General features: G+C 43.8%; 2 protein-coding genes across 10 annotated transcripts in view; both read left to right on the top strand.

Annotated features, from left to right (window-relative positions):
- KALRN (kalirin RhoGEF kinase) overlaps positions 1–9,528 on the top strand; it is a 481,244-nt gene extending 471,716 nt beyond the window's left edge. For all 9 annotated transcript variants that reach the window (XM_059852696.1, XM_059852697.1, XM_059852698.1 and 6 more), the window contains 3 exons: positions 1,008–1,208; positions 2,091–2,229; positions 4,372–9,528. In XM_059852696.1, coding sequence (XP_059708679.1) covers positions 1,008–1,208; positions 2,091–2,229; positions 4,372–4,917 — 886 coding nt within the window. In that variant the 3' untranslated portion in view covers positions 4,918–9,528. The remainder of the gene's footprint in view (positions 1–1,007; positions 1,209–2,090; positions 2,230–4,371) is intronic.
- A 461-nt stretch (positions 9,529–9,989) lies between these two features.
- Positions 9,990–15,522, top strand: UMPS (uridine monophosphate synthetase). Its single transcript, XM_059852694.1, has 6 exons — positions 9,990–10,160; positions 10,383–10,536; positions 11,835–12,503; positions 13,183–13,358; positions 13,873–13,987; positions 14,760–15,522. The coding sequence occupies exons 1-6, from the start codon at positions 10,011–10,013 to the stop codon at positions 14,939–14,941; spliced, it is 1,446 nt and encodes a 481-aa protein (XP_059708677.1). The 5' UTR covers positions 9,990–10,010; the 3' UTR covers positions 14,942–15,522.
- Positions 15,523–17,144: the final 1,622 nt, after the last annotated feature.

The raw sequence follows: 17,144 nt of genomic DNA, 5'->3' as shown, positions 1-17,144 counted from the left end.
AGATACTGGTGAAAATACTGAATAAATTATGTTTTTCAAGGTAAGTTCTGATTTGAGAATTGCAGACTGGCAAACTGGTGAGCAATTAGGCAGCCAGCTCTCTGGCAGTTGGTATCTTCTCTGTCATCTCTGATTTGAGGTCCTTTTTTGAAGTCATGATGATTTACTGGTTCTGGGTAAGCTTAACCTCAAAGACTGAGTTTGCCAAAACACTTGGGCATGTGTTATGACTGACTTATCTTTGCTGATTGGGAGGGTGAGTTGAACAGAGCCTAAATAGGAGCTGCACATGTGGTCAGGCCTTTGTGCTCTCCACAGATAACAGATAAGGGGCATGCAAATAATTCTGGCTAATGCAATTATTTCTTCAGCTCAGATGTCAGAGACAATTCTGGGGCTGAAAGGACAGGAGTCCCTTCAGTTCTGTAGAAAACTGGGATGTATTACTAAGAGCTCAAGTTCAGCACATGGTTTCACTGGGTAGTTTTACTTTCAGGAATTGTACTATGGTCTGTAGGAGTTTCCTAAATGCTGACAGCTTTTTTCCTGATTTCTTACTGTGTGTCTGAAAAAATAAGACAAAATGTTAGGTCAGTGATTATTCAACATGGGTTTCCTTTTAGTTGTTTGAGAAGGTTTGGTCTCTTAATAAAGCAGCTGGAGAGGGAAACCCACAGCTAAAATAAAAGGAGATAGAACCTGTAAAAGTGGCAGCAAATTGAACCCAGGGGAGGTTGTTAGAGGATATCAGTGTGGCTGCACAAAGCAAAGTGACACCGTTTGCTCTCAGTGTTTGCGAATCCCCAAAGAATCTCTACACCCAGGGTAAGAGATGGAGGGCCTTTGCTGGAAAAGGTTATGAACAACTTGTTAAATCTGATGCCTTGTGAAATATTAATGTGATGAATCAAAAAAAACACTTCGAAAATCACTCTGTTATTGTGCTAAAAACTAGGCATGATTTATTCATTAAGCACCTCATTATTTTGTTTTCTTTATAATTTCAGAGGTCGATTCTCCATAGTAAAGAAATGTGTCCACAAAGCCACCCGGAAAGATGTTGCTGTGAAATTCATTAGTAAAAAAATGAAAAAGAAAGAGCAGGCAGCACATGAAGCAGCTTTGTTACAACACTTACAGCATCCTCAGTACATCACTATCCACGATACCTACGAGTCTCCGACTTCTTACATCTTAGTTTTGGAACTGTAAGTACACGGAGCTTGGATTTAAGTGTCTGGGTAGGAATCACAGCCCTATTAAAGCCAAGCATAAAGATCACCCTGAGTTCAGCAGGATCAAGATTTTATGGATTGAGATGTCAAATGAAATAGCCATTTTCTGCAGAGTTTCCACTGCCTTTTCTTTATAGGAAGTAAGATTGAGAGGGACAAATAAAACTGCTGTCTGCTTGGATGAAGCTTGGGTAATTTGTGCCACTGAAAAGCATCAAACTGCCTACTCGGGCAGTTTTGTCCACTTTTTACATTTGAGTAAAGGTGTTTCAAAAATCAAAGCCTTCATCATTCCAATGCTTTTTGGTGAAAAGACCTGTGTAGCAGCCATGCCTGTCCCATAAGAAGAAACAGCAACCAAACTCCAAAATGCTTTGCTACGGTATATCCAAAAAAGTATATTTGGGCTATTTCATTGTTTGTTTGTACAGAAAAATAAACTAGGTGGAAAACTTTTATTGGGTTAGTTTTCCCACAGAAAATATTACCAGCTGAAAATGTCAATGATTTTTTTTCTGCAATTATGTAACCAGCTCTATAAATAAATAGATGGATCCAAATAATTAAGAAGCTCTGTTTCTGTTTCTGTCTATTGAATCTATCCTTAAGCAAATGAGTTTACTTTAATATTGTTGCTAAATTTGTCAAGGACTGGAGATAACAATTGAGGATTAATCATTCTACCACTTCCATGGCCTGCAGTATCTTGAGATATCATTAAATACTCAGATCTTGCATTTTATTTTCCTCCCTTTTTTAGGTCACAAAGTTTCTGTTGCAATTTTGTTTTCAGATATTAACTGTTCCTAGAGATGCCATGTGATGTTTCATGCACAGGGTTTGGTTTGTTTGCAGGATGGATGATGGTCGTCTCCTAGATTATCTGATGAACCACGATGAACTTATGGAGGAGAAGGTGGCCTTCTATATAAGAGACACAATGGAAGCCTTGCAGTATCTCCACAACTGCAGAGTGGCTCACTTGGATATAAAGGTAGGAACAAATGAGAATGATGCTGTTCTTCTGTGCCCTGGAACAGAGAGTTCCCAGCTGTACACACAGGGAGGAGGTGCAGCCCGTACCCCACGGAGATGATCACTAAATGGTTGATCAGAGAAAGGAGTTACTGACCTGCAGCACCAGATCTCTGCCTTCAGACAAGAAATGCACCTTTTTCCTTAATTCCCTGGTTTGTTCTCAAGGGCTTTCTGGATTTAATGATGGGGAAGGAGGATGTCAGGGAGGATGTCAGAGAGTGAGATGTCACTAGCACCTGTCTGAAGGGAAACTATGAATAATTCTATGGAGTTTGGTTTGGGCTCACACTGTATCTCCTCAGCCACCAACTTTCCAGAGCAGAGCTGGCTTGTGCCAGGCTGGCAGGGGCAAAGGAAAAGGAAAGCAGAACACTACATTGTGCTGGACAGCCTGAGAGGGGAACTGGGTGGGAAATACTCTCAGGGAAGGGTTCAGAGGAAGAGCAAAGGACAAGTTGCACTATGGAGAAGAAATTGGGGTATTCTCTAACGTCACACTCAGACTAGTACAGCTTGTACCTGCTTTTGTGAGCACACATGGCAGGAGGCACTGTACTGTCCTGAATTTGGCATTGTACTCCTCTCCTCCCCAGCATCCCAGTTACCTTGGATGACAGAGAATTTGCCATTGAAATTGTGATCAAGTGTTTCAAGTTTTGTGATCTGCAACATTGATTCTGGTTGCCAGGGATATCAGATAATCTATAACACTTTGTAGGCTTAAATGACAATTAAAAATGGGGAATGATGAATGGATTTAATTTTCTTATATAGTGGACAATCCAGCTTCAGGGAGATTTAGTCTCATCTCTCTAAGTCCCAGGCATGTCAGATGAAGTGATACTTTCATTCTTCTGCTGCCTCTACCCCTACAATTCCATTTGTACAGGACCTTATATAAGAATTAGACACAAAAGGCTAAATCATCTTGGTCTCTTTCTATGCAATTGTTTGTATTTTTTGCTCTATTTATATGACCTGTCAAAAAGTAAGCATTACTGAGGTAAGAAACTGCAATGAATTCTCTGTTTGATCATAAACAAAGCAACAAGGTGGGAAGCTAATTTTCTGTGACCTATCTGCAGTTCCCCTGAATGAGGGATGCTAAATAAAGCATGTTCTGTTGCTAAGTGGGAAGCAGGAGATGCACTGGTAGTGACAGTAGACCTGTCCATGGACTGTGTTGTCCCAGGATCCTGCTCAGTTGATTTTGTCAATAGAGAAGAGCAAGTGGAGAGACTGGAACAGCCATGTAGTTAACTTTGCTTTATATATATATATATATTTTTTTTTTTATATATATATATATATGCAATGAGGCAGCAGTAAAATATGCAATATGCATGAAGATAAGGGAGAGAAAAAAAGATCTAGAAGGGTGCAAGAAGTAAATTCAGAAATCATCTCAGAGCAAACAAAGGAAGGATAATCCATGTTAAGTCCCCAGAAGAGTGTGTATAGGCAATGCTCAGTATCTCTGACTGAGAGAGAGACCTTAAATACTGAGAGCTGCTAAAACAGAGAGAAAACCAGTTGGGATTAAATGGAATTTTACTCTGTCTTAGAAAGCATGACTGTGTCCTGGTGTATGTAGGGGAGCTCCATGTCAATTGACAGCAACAGTAATGGCACACATCAGTCCCTCCCAGGGTAGTGGGTGCAAAATTAAACATTTACTTCATGAGGAACATTTCTGCTGCAAGTTATGCATACTTAGCCAGCTGTCATCTGAACAAATGGAATCTAAATAAACTGATCAGATATATATAAGTCTTATTAAAATTTAAAAATCTGTCAGTGCTCTTAATCTGCAGAGATTCGTTTGGGAAAATAAACTGTGAGTATTTGGGACAAAATGCAAAATCCCAGTGTCCTGCCCTAGTGCGAAGGAGGATCTTGTCATTGCGACTGCAGCATTGATCTTAATTTAGAGCAAACAGCAGCTGAGCTGGTTCCTTATCATTCAGTCTCCTGATCTCTCCCTTGCACCTGTGAATAAATGCAAGTTTTGATTAGCTATTAAGCCTACATGAATCCTACACATTTTATTTGCCAAAATATACTTACAATTAAGTTTATTTCATTGTCTTTTCAACAGCCAGAAAATCTGCTCATTGATTTGAGAATCCCAGTGCCTCGTGTCAAGATCATTGATTTGGAAGATGCGGTCCAGATCACAGGTCATTACCATGTCCACCACCTCCTTGGAAACCCGGAGTTTGCAGCCCCTGAAGTTATCCAAGGCCTTCCTGTCTCCCTGAGCACGGATATCTGGAGCATTGGGGTCCTCACCTACGTCATGTTAAGTGGTGTCTCTCCATTCCTGGATGAAAGCAAAGAGGAGACTTGTATCAATGTGTGTAGAGTGGATTTCAGCTTCCCACACGAGTACTTCTCCGATGTGAGCCACGCCGCCAGGGATTTCATCAACGTTATCCTACAGGAAGATTTCAGGAGAAGGCCAACAGCAGCCACTTGTTTACAGCATCCGTGGCTGCAGCCACACAATGGCAGCTATTCCAAGATCCCACTGGATACCTCCCGCTTGGCGTCCTTCATCGAGCGCCGCAGGCACCAGTACGACGTGCACCCGGTGCCCAGCGTCAAGAGCTTCCTGTTGAGCAGGATGAGCCCGGGCACGTAGTGCCTCCATCCATGGGATCCTACGCTGCTGGTCCTGAGCCCTGTGCCGGGAGCGCTGCCGGGAGCGCACGGATCCGTCTGTACATATCCCATATCGGTGTTTGCATTTCACCAACTGCAGGGTGGGAATCACTGCAGACGTGGCAATGGGACCAAGGCGAAGGGGGTGACAGCAGCGGGGACACGCTCGCTCTCTCGGGGCACGTGAGGGACACATCCATTGCCAAAAAAGGACTGCAGGAAGCAAACACCAACTGGGAGTGAGAGCCAAAATTGCAGTTGCCTTAATCTTTGTGAGGCAGCCTTATAAGAAATCCTCTTGATCTTGCTGAACTGGATTCAAAATGTACAAAAGACTAGAAGTAGGATAGTGGGGGGAGTGAGACCAGCCTGACCTTAGCACATACTGCAGAACTGGACCGGTCAGTTTTTGCTGAAATCATTGCAAGCCTGCTCCAGGTTATCTGTCAGATCTCTCACGCCCCATATGCCCAGGTCTGCCATGATTTCAGTGGGGACTTTGCCTGCATAGGACATGCAAGATCAGGCTCCAGTCACTGCTGGATCAGCTCCCATGGTGGCGTGGCTTAGGTACACTCGTGTAGCGTGGTAGTGCTCAGACCAAAATCCTCCATTAAGCCCCTCCTTGGGCTTTCTGCTGTGTTAAGTCAACGTGCAGCACCTTTCAGAGCTACGGTTAAGGCATTTTATTCACTGGAGCATACAGCTGGTTCTGATTAAGCACAATGGGACTATGGTGGGTTTTTTAAAAGCATTTTATACACATTGTACAGAAATCTTTTGCAAAACCTGTGCATTGAGAAAAAGCAGAGTCCAATTTTTGCAGTATCTGTAAACTAGATGACGATGGTGATGAAGACAATTTTTTCTATCACAGGTTTTCAGTATACATATATTGTATCATAGATATAAATATATATAAATATAAAGGATCCTGTTCCATTTCTAGCTTCAGAATTGCTTGGCCCAAAGTCCATCTAAGCCTTTCAGAGTGCAGTAGGAGTGGTGAGTTCATTCTTGTGCTTACAGCTTGAAAATCGTTTTCAGTGTTTAAAGCATGTCATTTGTTTCTTTTCCAAACTTGTAAATATTTCTCAGCCACCATTAGCACCTCATAACCAAATCATTCATGAGGATATTTTTATGTCTAAAGCCTAGTTTGTAATTAAAAAATAATATTCACAATTAAAACATTTCTCTCTTGCAAGCCAAGTTGCAACATCATCATATTGATGTTACAGTGACGGAGCCAGCCTTAAGTGTAACCAACATAGGGAGTCTGCAGTGACAAATCAGCAGTTTGTAGGTTGGCCAAATCTTCCTTTCCAGAAATGGGACTGGAAGGGAAAACCATCTGGGCTTCCCCATCCTACTGCCACATCACAAAGCTCTACAGCCTTGTGGGGTTACAATCAAAGAGATTTTTTTTCCCCTGGCATGTGGGGACTTTGTCTTGGTGCTGAGTACCATTTGTGTGTCTGTAATGGGAAATGGCAGTTGTTACCAAAGGTTTTCCTAAGGAAAAGGGCTTGATCTGACCACGTGTGCTCATACAGACTCTCTGGTAAGGGGGAGAGTCAAATCTCATTTACCATCTGAGTAACTGCACTGTGAGCCAGCAGGAGCAAGCGCTGTCTCTGCCAGTGGGTGGTGGAGATACCCTGCAAGTACTGTTAAATTCTCAGGGCTCTGTTAGCCCTTTTTTGATCCACCTCCAAGCTCCCTTTCACAGCAGGGAGGAGACCTGGCCCTTCTCTTTGTGCTTGCTCTATCACTACACCAGAGTGGTCTGAATTTTGTTAGTGGAGAAGAGGCACAGCAAAAACCCTCAGTGCTTGACACTGAGTGTGTGCAACAAAGAACAGCCCTTGAGATAGGGAAGCCATAGGGAGAAGGGTGAGCCCAGGCACCTCAGCAGAGTCAGCAGCAGTTCTGCGAGAGATCTCATACAGGGAGGGAGTGTGGAAAGGTTTGAAAGAGACAAATGTTCACAGAAGGTTAAGCTTTTTGAAAATCATCTAGAACCTATCTCAGTTTCTCTCTAGAGCAGCAGCTGATTTTCTAAGCAATCTAGCAGCACCTCTTAGATAAAGACCAGACTCTCATCCTGAGCAACAGTGCAAAATATGCAATTTCTTAGCAACTGAATACAGGCAGCAGTCAAGGGGGGGTCTCTAATTACCACCAGCCTCAGGTACTTTCTCACTACAGGACTGTCTGTAATTCTTCCTATTTGTCAAAGCTGGCTCTTTGTGCTGTGATTGTGCTGCCCTTAAAAAAATGTTTGTGGAAGTGTGGTCTGTAAAACCCACAGTTTTTATTAGGCCCATGGGTACAGTCTGAACCACAGGCTTTCTGCTTGGCATTAATACAAACAAATTCTCATGTATCACATGAAATTTCGAGTTATTTAGCATTTTGTTTTCTTACATCCTGCATTCATATGTCAAACTACAACAGCAGCCCCTTTGAATGCACAGGGGAAAAAAGCTGGACCGTTTAAGGTAATATTTAAGCCTCTCACTGCTATCAAATAACAGAAAAGAAAACCCAAAAGGCTGAAAGAGAGATGATATATGATTAGGTACTGGTGCTCAAATTCAAAAAAGACTCCTTGTTGAGAGAGCTGGGAGTGCTGAATTCTGAAGATGTTGAATGTTCTGGAGTTACTTTCTTTTGTGGTTTTGCTTTTTCCATATTCATGTTAGAACACCTCTTCCTGTGTTACCAAGATGGCTTGAAAGTGTGGTTGTAGCTGCACCCTTTAGCTTCTCCAGCAGCTTCCAACCATCCAGGATGACCAATAGGAATACTGACCACAGTGCACCACAAGCTCTGTGTGCAGTGGCACTGTGCACACAGCCACTGCCATCAGACATCTCCACAGTGCTCTTACCCTGCTCTGACATCAAAATGTGGCTCACAGTGTCCCCAGGTGCTGGGTGACAGGAGGGCAGCAGCAAAGGTGCTGGTGACACAGAGCCCAGAGGACATGGTGACATGGGAGGCTCCTTAAGATAGCTTAATTTAATGAATGTGCAATGAGAAGTTAACTCACCTCTCTCTCTGCTCCACGTGGAGCAGCCAGGCCAGGGCAGGAATTCTGCTGGCCAGTGGAAACTGTCAGCCCCCATCAGGCGTTGCTGCCCTGGGGGAGGCCCACATACTCCCAGGCTGCCAAACCCCCTGTGCATGGTCCTGTTGGGGTGACACACAGCCAGCCCAGGGCCATAGACTTCAGTATTTTAAAGCAATCCAGGCTTTAAAATTTATAATATGTCTCTCTCTTCTCAGTGATGCCAACAAGTTTCATTTAGTCTTACTGCCTTTTCTTTTTAAAAGACTATGGATTGGGTTTTTTCAGTAACGTGTATCTTTTTACTTCTAAGTTAATGCTGAGACGAAGTCTGTGCCCTCAACTGCCTGAGGCTGTGGCTTCAGTGGAGTTCATTGGCATTTCTGACAATGCTATTAGGCCTGCACTACAAATACTGTGCATAAAGGCTGAATGCAGAACCACACTTTATAACCTGACTATATATAACCTATTTTAATGCCCTTGCCATGAGGGGACTGTGTCAAGTAACCTAGGATAATATAAACTTCAGAGACAGATGTAAAGGCTTCTCTGTGCACATAAAGGTCTAGCAGAAAGCTTACATGTACAGGGGCTCACCACCTGTTTTTGTTCTTGTTCCTTTCCCAGCAGAGGTGGATTCTCCTCTAACACAGGGCGTGGGTTTATTTTTGGGCTCATTCACTCATGTCCCATCAGAAAATGGTGCTTTCCCAAGGAAACCAAGTCAAATCCCATTTTACTAGGCTGACTGCACACTGCCATCAAGTGATGTACTCTTGTTCTGGGATCTGTATAGTGCTGAGTGTTTCCATAGCGTCAGGATGCTGAATGTTTGCTGTAACTGTAGTCTTTATTATGGAGCTAGTGAAAAACCAACATCCTCTCTACTCAAGCCATATCTCACCTTCATGTCCAACTTCTGATGCTGGTGCTTTTACTTCTCTTTCAACCAAACTGTTCAACACTGCTCTGCCACTGAGGTCAATTTGCTGATAACTTTTGAAAAGCAAATGGAATAGCAAATGCAAAAAAAAAAAAAAAAAAAAAACCAATCTCAGACTTATTCACCGAGATAAGAGCAAACAGTTGGAACATAGTGATGCTTTTCAATCCTAGCAACAATCCACCGAAGGAGGGAAAAAGAAACAGTATTGCTAACAGCTCAGCATTTTCAAGGTGCAAAGTAATTCCACAGCCTTAATTATTTCAGTGTATTGCTGGTCTGCCTTAAATGTATCTTCAGTTTTATTGCAGATTTCATTTTGTATGCACACAATGTTGGTTTGTAAAGGCAGGTTTGTAAATATTTCCTTTGTAAGTCTAATCACTCATGTGTACTGTCGTGAGGTGACTACTTGCTGTCCCATGTTGTTGTTACTATACTGCAATATATATGGTCATCTACAGATGTAGCTTCAACCTGTACATCTCCTGTCCTTGCATTCCCATAAATAGAGTATACTAAAGACTCCGTTTCTGGGCTTTTTTGATTAAATAAAATTATTCAGAGAAGACCGAGTCAGTCTTATTTCACATATGTGGCATCTTTCTGAGTGAGGCCTTGCAGACTCAGGGCTGGCTAAGGGCTTTATTCAACTCATGTTTTCGGGGGGATCTCTCAGGGACCCAGCCCGCGGGACTGTCACCCTGGCTGCATCCACCGAGCGGCCTTTGGGAATCACCCGGAGAGGCCCTCGGGTCACACCAAACCCTCTGCACCGGCGGCTTCTGCTTCCCGGGGAATGGGATGACGAGAGAACGGGGAATCGTGGAGGGGAGAGCGGGCCTCAGGGAGCACGGCCGGGATGGCGCAGAGGGGTTCCCGACGCAGGGAGGGGACGCGGGACAGGCACACGGACACCGGGACGGCGCAGTTGGGGCTCCTGCCCAGAGGGAGGGGACGCGGGACGGCCCCACCGCCTCCCGTGTGTCACACGGTGTCCCCGCCCCGCGCCCCTCCCGCTCCGCATCATCTTCGTGCGCCGGGCCCGGCCATGGCGGCGGGGCCCGCGGGGGCCGTGGCGGCGGCGCTGAGCGGGGCGGGCGCGTTGCGCTTCGGGCACTTCGTGCTGAAGAGCGGCCGCTCCTCCCCCGTGTACATCGACCTGCGTAGCCTCGTGTCCTACCCGCGCCTCCTCCGGCAGGTGCGGCCCGGGAGTCCCGGGACCCGCCCGGGCCCCGCGTGTGTCCGGGTGGCGGGTCCCTCACGGCCCGGGGCAGCGGGGGCGGCAGCGCTGCCGCTCCTCCCCAGGGCCGGGACCCCGCAGGGTCGGCTCTCGGGTCGTGTCAAGCAGAGGGGTTTTCATTGATTTAGTCACGTTCGCTCCAGCCTGGCTCTTAAAAAAGCGTTTGGTTTTCCCTTCCAGGTGGCAGGACTCCTTTTCCAGGCGGCCCAGGATGCGGGGCTGCAGTACGACTGTGTGTGCGGCGTTCCGTACACGGCGCTGCCGCTCGCCACCATCATCTGCTCGGAAAATCAGGTTCCCATGCTCATACGGAGGAAGGAGGGAAAAGACTACGGTAAAGCCTTCAAATCAAGAGTTTGCAATTTTCCGTGCTTGGGAAATGACTTTATATAATCTGTGGTTCTTTTGTAAGGCACAGCATCTCCCTTCCAGTTTAAGGTTACCATTGCAATTTAAGAAGGAGGCCCTTTCCCCCTAAAGCAAACCTCCCAGAGCATTCCAGCCTGACCAGCCTCTTCCGACTGGTTGCTGTTTAGCCTGCAGCTTTAGTCCTGCTGTAGGAGATTTGGAGACTCTTGAAGGGTGTTTTTTGATTCTTTGGTTGTATTTGTGAGAGTTTTTTTATTTTCTGTACCATTTTTTTTATCCTTGTTACCCTTGCTTTGGTACTGGGTTAGTGGCCTCATCCAGAAATGAGGATTCTCAGATTCTCCAGTATGCTGAGACCAGAGTTACGTTTTGCTCTCAAACAGAGCTTTTTGCATAGTGACACCAAAAGGAACCTTTCTAGTCTCTTCTTCTTGTATTTCTCAAACCCCTTTTTCTTTCCTTATGTTGTGGTCCTGTAATCAGTGAGCCAGGTGAGCAGCACTCCCTTTTCTACTCAGTGAACCATTTATTTGATTGTGATAAAGGATGTGGGAGAGCAGATTGAAGCATTAACCTGCCATATAACTGGATTTCTACACATCCTCTTCCAACTGTGTGTAATTAGAAAGGGCACTTGTCAAATCTAAAAGCTGCTCCTGTGTCAGGCAGTGGGACAGCCATGAAAATATTTGCTGTTCCTTCTTGTGAAGCACAAGCCAGTTGTGACAGCGATTAACTGCTCCTGGGAAAGCCAGGCATCCCTTTGTCGTTGCCCCAGGAGGCCTTTCATGGATGTGTGCCTGTTGTTAGTTAGGACAAAGGCACTTGAGGCTTTACTGCTTCTGATTGTTCTAACAGGCATATCAAGCACACAGTGCTGCCTGTGGAAAACTGGGGACATGCTGAAGAGCGCCAATAACTTGGCTGCCTTAAAGATGTTTTAAATAACAAGAGAATAATTTTGTAAGTCTGAGCTTTCAAGTCATGACAGTACTAAACTTCTGAAGTTATCTTATTCAAACATTTGAATCTGTGCTATTAACAGTGTGTCAGTTTTGTAATGGAATACACCTTCTGGAAACATGAAGTAGTATTTTATCAGCTTGGAGAAGTAACAGTCTTTATGAACTGAATTACAGATCAGTGAGTGAGCTGTGGTAAGAACTGTGATAAATAGTATCATCTAATAAAGTTTTGATTAAGGTTTTCTTGGGTTGTCCAACCTTTCTTAATTTGGTGGAGTGTTTGCTTTTTATTTTTCAGGTACTAAGCGGATGGTAGAAGGCACCATTAATCCAGGAGAGACATGCCTGATCATTGAGGATGTGGTTACAAGTGGATCCAGTGTACTGGAAACTGCAGAAGCTCTTCAGAAAGAAGGATTAAAAGTCACAGATGCCATAGTGCTGTTGGACAGGGAGCAGGGTGGGAAGGCCAGGCTAGAGGAACATGGAATTCGCCTGCACTCCGTGTGCACCTTGTCTGGGGTGCTGGAGATTCTCCAGCAGCAGGGAGAAGTGGCTGCTGAGATGGTTGAAAAGGTGAAGAAATTCATAGAGGGAAATGTGTTTGAGGCAGTGGCTCAGAATGGTGCTGCTCCTGTGAAGAGATTCTGCAAGGAGCTGAGCTTCAGCGCTCGTGCCCAGCTGCCAGGGGTGCATCCTATTGCAGCCAGGCTTCTCATGCTCATGGAAAAGAAGCAAACAAACTTGTGCCTTTCTGCTGATGTCACCAGCCCCAAGGAGCTGCTGCAGCTAGCTGCCACCCTGGGCCCCAGCATCTGTATCCTGAAGACTCATATAGACATCCTGAATGATTTCACCCAAGAGGTAGTAAAGGAGTTGAGAACACTCGCAGATCAACATGAATTCTTGATTTTTGAAGACAGGAAATTTGCAGATATTGGAAACACAGTGAAACACCAGTATGAAGGTGATTATCATCAAGCTGGATTTACTATAACTTTGCTTCTGGTGTGTGTAACTGCAGTACTGGCACAGGTTGCCAGGAGACAGCATGGAGTCTCTAGCCTTGGGAAATGCTCAAGGGGATAAGACCTTGAGCAGTCTGACCTAGCATTGAAGTTAATCCTGCTGAGAGGGCATGACCTCCTGAGGTCCCTTCCAACCTCAACTTTTTTATGAATCTGTGGCTGTGCTCAGTAAGTACTTCTGAGTTGTGTGCCATGAGAAACTGCTGCCTGCTGTTACTGTACTGCTTGTGTGCCCAGCATGGCTTTCTTTTGATACTCCATCTGCAGCTGTAGAACTGCTGTTCTCTTTTCCTGATCCTTATGTCCCATATGATCTGTGTGCTATCAGGGAAGAAAAGCACCTGTGACAGCAGATTTCTGGGCTACCATAAATGTCTCAGTAAATATTAAAGGTGAGACACTAACAAGTGTTTGTGAAAAGTAAACTGAGAGATTACGCTTGGTGGTTAGGCAGCTGTCAGAACTGTCTGATGAGACTGAACTTGTAACAGTCAAGCTTCAGCAGTAAAACTGTCTTTTAAATATGTGAGTGATAAGGTGTGCAGCTTGTCTAACTTGTGCTTCCTGTTTAAGACCTTTCTGAGGACTCTTTGCCTGTCTTCCTGCCCGTGTTCTCAGGTGGCGTGTTCAGGATTGCATCCTGGGCGGACATCGTCAATGCCCACGTGGTTCCAGGCCCTGGAGTTGTGAAGGGTCTGAAGGAAGTGGGTCTTCCTCTCCAGCGTGGCTGTCTCCTGGTTGCAGAGATGAGTTCCCAAGGGTCCCTTGCAATGGGTGAATACACAAAAGCTGCAGTAAGTGGGCAGTCTTGTGTCGGGTTAAAAGCTTGTGAAGTGTCACAGGGAGATTTTATGTGTTTCTAATATTTGCACTTCCAAAAGTCCCTCCAGCTCTAACTATTACAGGTGTTTGTTTTTTCCTTGAAGACTCAGGAATGTGACTGTGTGGTGTTTAAAGGTTACAGCTGTAGGCCAGTGATGTAAGGTGGTCAGAGTTCACACTTGGAATTCTAGTACGCATCATGTTTTCTATTAGCACTCTCCCCTTTTTTTTTTTTTTTATTTCTTTCTTTAAGCAGTGCATTTCTAATTAGTTTAGATCCATTTTCAGTATTATTTATAACATAGAAAGAAACATAATATTCACTTTTCTGCCAGAGGGAAGGAGTGACTTTACATTGGGAAAGCAAGAGGTGTTTCATACCCCTGCTTCACACAGCTTAAAGTGTCAGAGGGTGGATGAGAAACAGATTGCTAGGCCAGCTGAGTTTTAATTATATCATTTTAATTGTTCACTGATTTTTTTCAGGTACAGATGGCTGAAGACAACTCAGATTTCGTTTTTGGATTCATATGTGGATCTAGAGTTAGTAATAAACCAGAATTTCTTCACTTAACCCCAGGAGTGCAGCTGCAAACTGGAGGTAACTTTTTCTGAAATATTTTTAGTCTGTTTGTAAGTACAGAAGTGATCTAGTCTCCAGTGAAAAAGTAGCTTCTGAAGAGGGTTTGGGTGATGGTTCTCAGCTGGGAGGAGTCTGTTTCCCACTAAGGGCTGTCTCCCATATTTCTCGATATGCTGGTCCCTTTCTTGGGGGCTCTGGAAGGCAGTGAGCAGGCTTACAACCTTCTTTTCCTGTTTTGAGGTCTCTGCATACCATAAAGCATATTCTTGAAAACATGTAAAATGTCTTCAGATATGTGTTAGATGTAAAACTAGTAGTAAAAAATATATAACAAATAGAGAAGTCCAGCTGAAACACTGGGTATTGATATAGATGCAGTATCAGTGAATGGAAAGTCTTGTGACTTTGCTGACTGAAGAGGTTATCTTTAAAGCAGATAAAGGAGATACGTTTCTCTGCAATACTTAATTTTTATGAGATCTAAACTGAAATCACAAGCTTTTATATTAATATATGGGGGTTTTGCCTGCTTTAAGAAAGCTAAGGCTTATTTTGTGGTGCTTCTTCGAGTAACTGTTCTTCTATAATAATTGCTAAACCATGGGGAAGGAAGATGCTGGCTGTCACATTTGGTCTGTGTTTTTTGGTTGGCCATGCAATTTCTAGTTCTGTTTGTGGATTATTAGGATGAAAGCTGGGACAGGGGACCTGTTTTGTGTTCCAGCACGTCCCTGAAGGTTTTTAGTACATGCAGTTTTGTACAAAAAAAGAAATGGTGTCTGTATTTCAGGTGATAACCTTGGACAGAAGTACCTGAGCCCCAAGGAGGTTATTGGTGAAAAAGGCTCAGATATCATTATTGTGGGACGGGGCATCTTGGCAGCTTCAGACCGTCTCCAAGAAGCAGAGAAGTACAGGAAGGCAGCGTGGGAGAGCTACGTGAGCAGGCTTGGTGCTCCTGCAGAAGACTGAAAACCACACACTGTCCTAGCCAGTAAGCAAAGCTGATGGAGCTGCACCCTCATGAGGGGTCCAGTTAAATATGTGGACACTTCAGCCTGTAGAAAACTGCCCTTTTGGAGAAAAATCTATTACAACGTTGTTTTAATAGTACACACGGAGGTCAAATTGTACTTGGCATTGTTGTTTTTGATATTTGAATGTAAGAACCCAGAACTTTGTGCCCAATTTCTAGTCTTAGTGGGATTTCTTGTTTGAAAAACATTGCACAAAACACTCCAAGGGTATTTTTTGGCTGTTGTTGCCTTCGTCTCTTTTCCCCACCTCAAATTCTTTCTGGCTGTGGAAATGGTATTTAGTTACATTCTTAATAAACTTCACCTGCACACTTGTTGTGCTGCCCCACCTTCACAGGTTTATTCAGCTCTCCTGTTTCCAAGGAGCAAATGCAGGTTTTAATGCTACACTGCAATTGAATTATGTGCTGTTTAATAAATACCTTTTTTGCTACCATTTTCCTTTTCACTGGCTCTATATGTCTTTGTTCTGTGACAGAAGTATAATAAAAAGTCATTCTGGTGTGTCTGACTGCAGGAGTTGCTCATGATTCTGTTTACAGAATTTGTCAGAGCAGTTAGTTGTGCACTTAATTACAATGGAGCTGTTGATTAATATGAAATAAAAATATACTTTATTAGACTTCTTTTGACAATAGCTGGAATACTTGCAGGCTCTACTTTCCACTGTACATGGTACATAAGGAGAAATAGAAAAATCTTGCATGCTTGGTTTTGATTATAAAGTATGGAATAACTTTAAGTGTATCTAGCATGTATGTGGTGCCTATAGCAATGAAAATTTTCTTGAGCAAGAAGTCAAAAACATGGTGATGCAGTTCTGGACTGTTGCTGTTCCAGAGCACACAGAAAGCTGGGTCCTTTTGTTAATACACTTAGGTCTAGACTAGGAACAACTGCATTTAGTGAGGGTTTTGCCATTAGTGCTGGACTCTTCACCAAGTCTTTGGAAACAGGAGATCGGAGCAGGATTTTTTTGATTGGTTTAACTTATGCAGGATTTCTAAAACCAAGGGACACAGATTAGGATCTGAGGGCTTTGCTTTAGGCCTCCTATTTTAGTGATTAAGTGCTCTTCCATGATTCAGCTGCTTGTGGGGCTTAAGATGTTGTGGACAGAATGTTAGAACGTTGTGTGTGTTTTTTTCCTTAGGGCTACCAATTGCTTCAGTAGGATTAAGTATCATAATTCACACCTGGAGAGTTCCACCCTGTGGAAGATGGAACTGGTTGATTATGAGGTATCCTATTCAGACACCCTGCAACAGTCAGTGGGATATTTCACATCAACTTGTAAGATGTTTCAGTCCTTCAGAGTGAACACAGGAATTTTTTTGCTGTCTCTGTATCTCATGGCCTTGAGTCCTGCAGCAGAAACGAGACTTTCTCACTTAAACCTTTCTGCAGAAAATGACCTTTTCCACCAGAGGGAGCTGAGACTCCATTTTTGGGGAGCGTTGACGTTCTGCCTTTTTTACAGTGTCGAATAATTTCCAGGTCTAGATAATCCTCAGAATGAAAATCTGTCTGGTTTTTAATATGTTACACCAGTGCTGTTGGGTATTTAAAACAATTAACTGTCATTGAACATTTAAAGCAGCATTCTGAAGCTCATTTAAAACAATGGTTTATCAGAAAGCTGCCTCAGGCTGAAGCTCAGCACAGTGTGTTGTTGTGTGCTCACTGTTACAGCACAAGCAGAATTTCATGAGTTCAGTATTTTCCACTAACTGCTGAATCGTGTTTAAGCATGTGGCTGACAGCCATGGAGCTAAATCCCTGAGCAGGCTCTTTGGAGAGCGAGTTTATCAGGCCTCTTGCTTAAAAAATAGCAACTGGATTTGGCAAGATGGATGTGATCTAATATCCAGTCACTTTTAGAGGGTTCGTGCAACTTGCTTTCATCACAAAGCGAGTTCTGAGGAATGGATCAATTGGGAAACTTCATTTCACAGTCCTTCTTTGTGCCCTCCAGAAAGAGCTGTGTTCTGGCACTTCATGTGACACCACTGCTGCAAACATTTCAATTAGTAAAACAAAAACGTGTTACCTCCTATATGCATTCTTCTGTCAGAATGATTATAGTAAACAAGTGTGTGCACTTCCTTTGAGGCACCTGAAAGTGATTAAAAATCCAT

This window comes from Haemorhous mexicanus, chromosome 8, assembly GCF_027477595.1.
Source record: "Haemorhous mexicanus isolate bHaeMex1 chromosome 8, bHaeMex1.pri, whole genome shotgun sequence".
NCBI classification, from domain to species: Eukaryota; Metazoa; Chordata; class Aves; order Passeriformes; family Fringillidae; genus Haemorhous; species Haemorhous mexicanus.
Note: the sequence above shows the minus strand (reverse complement) of the source record. Positions and strands in the feature narration are given on the sequence as shown.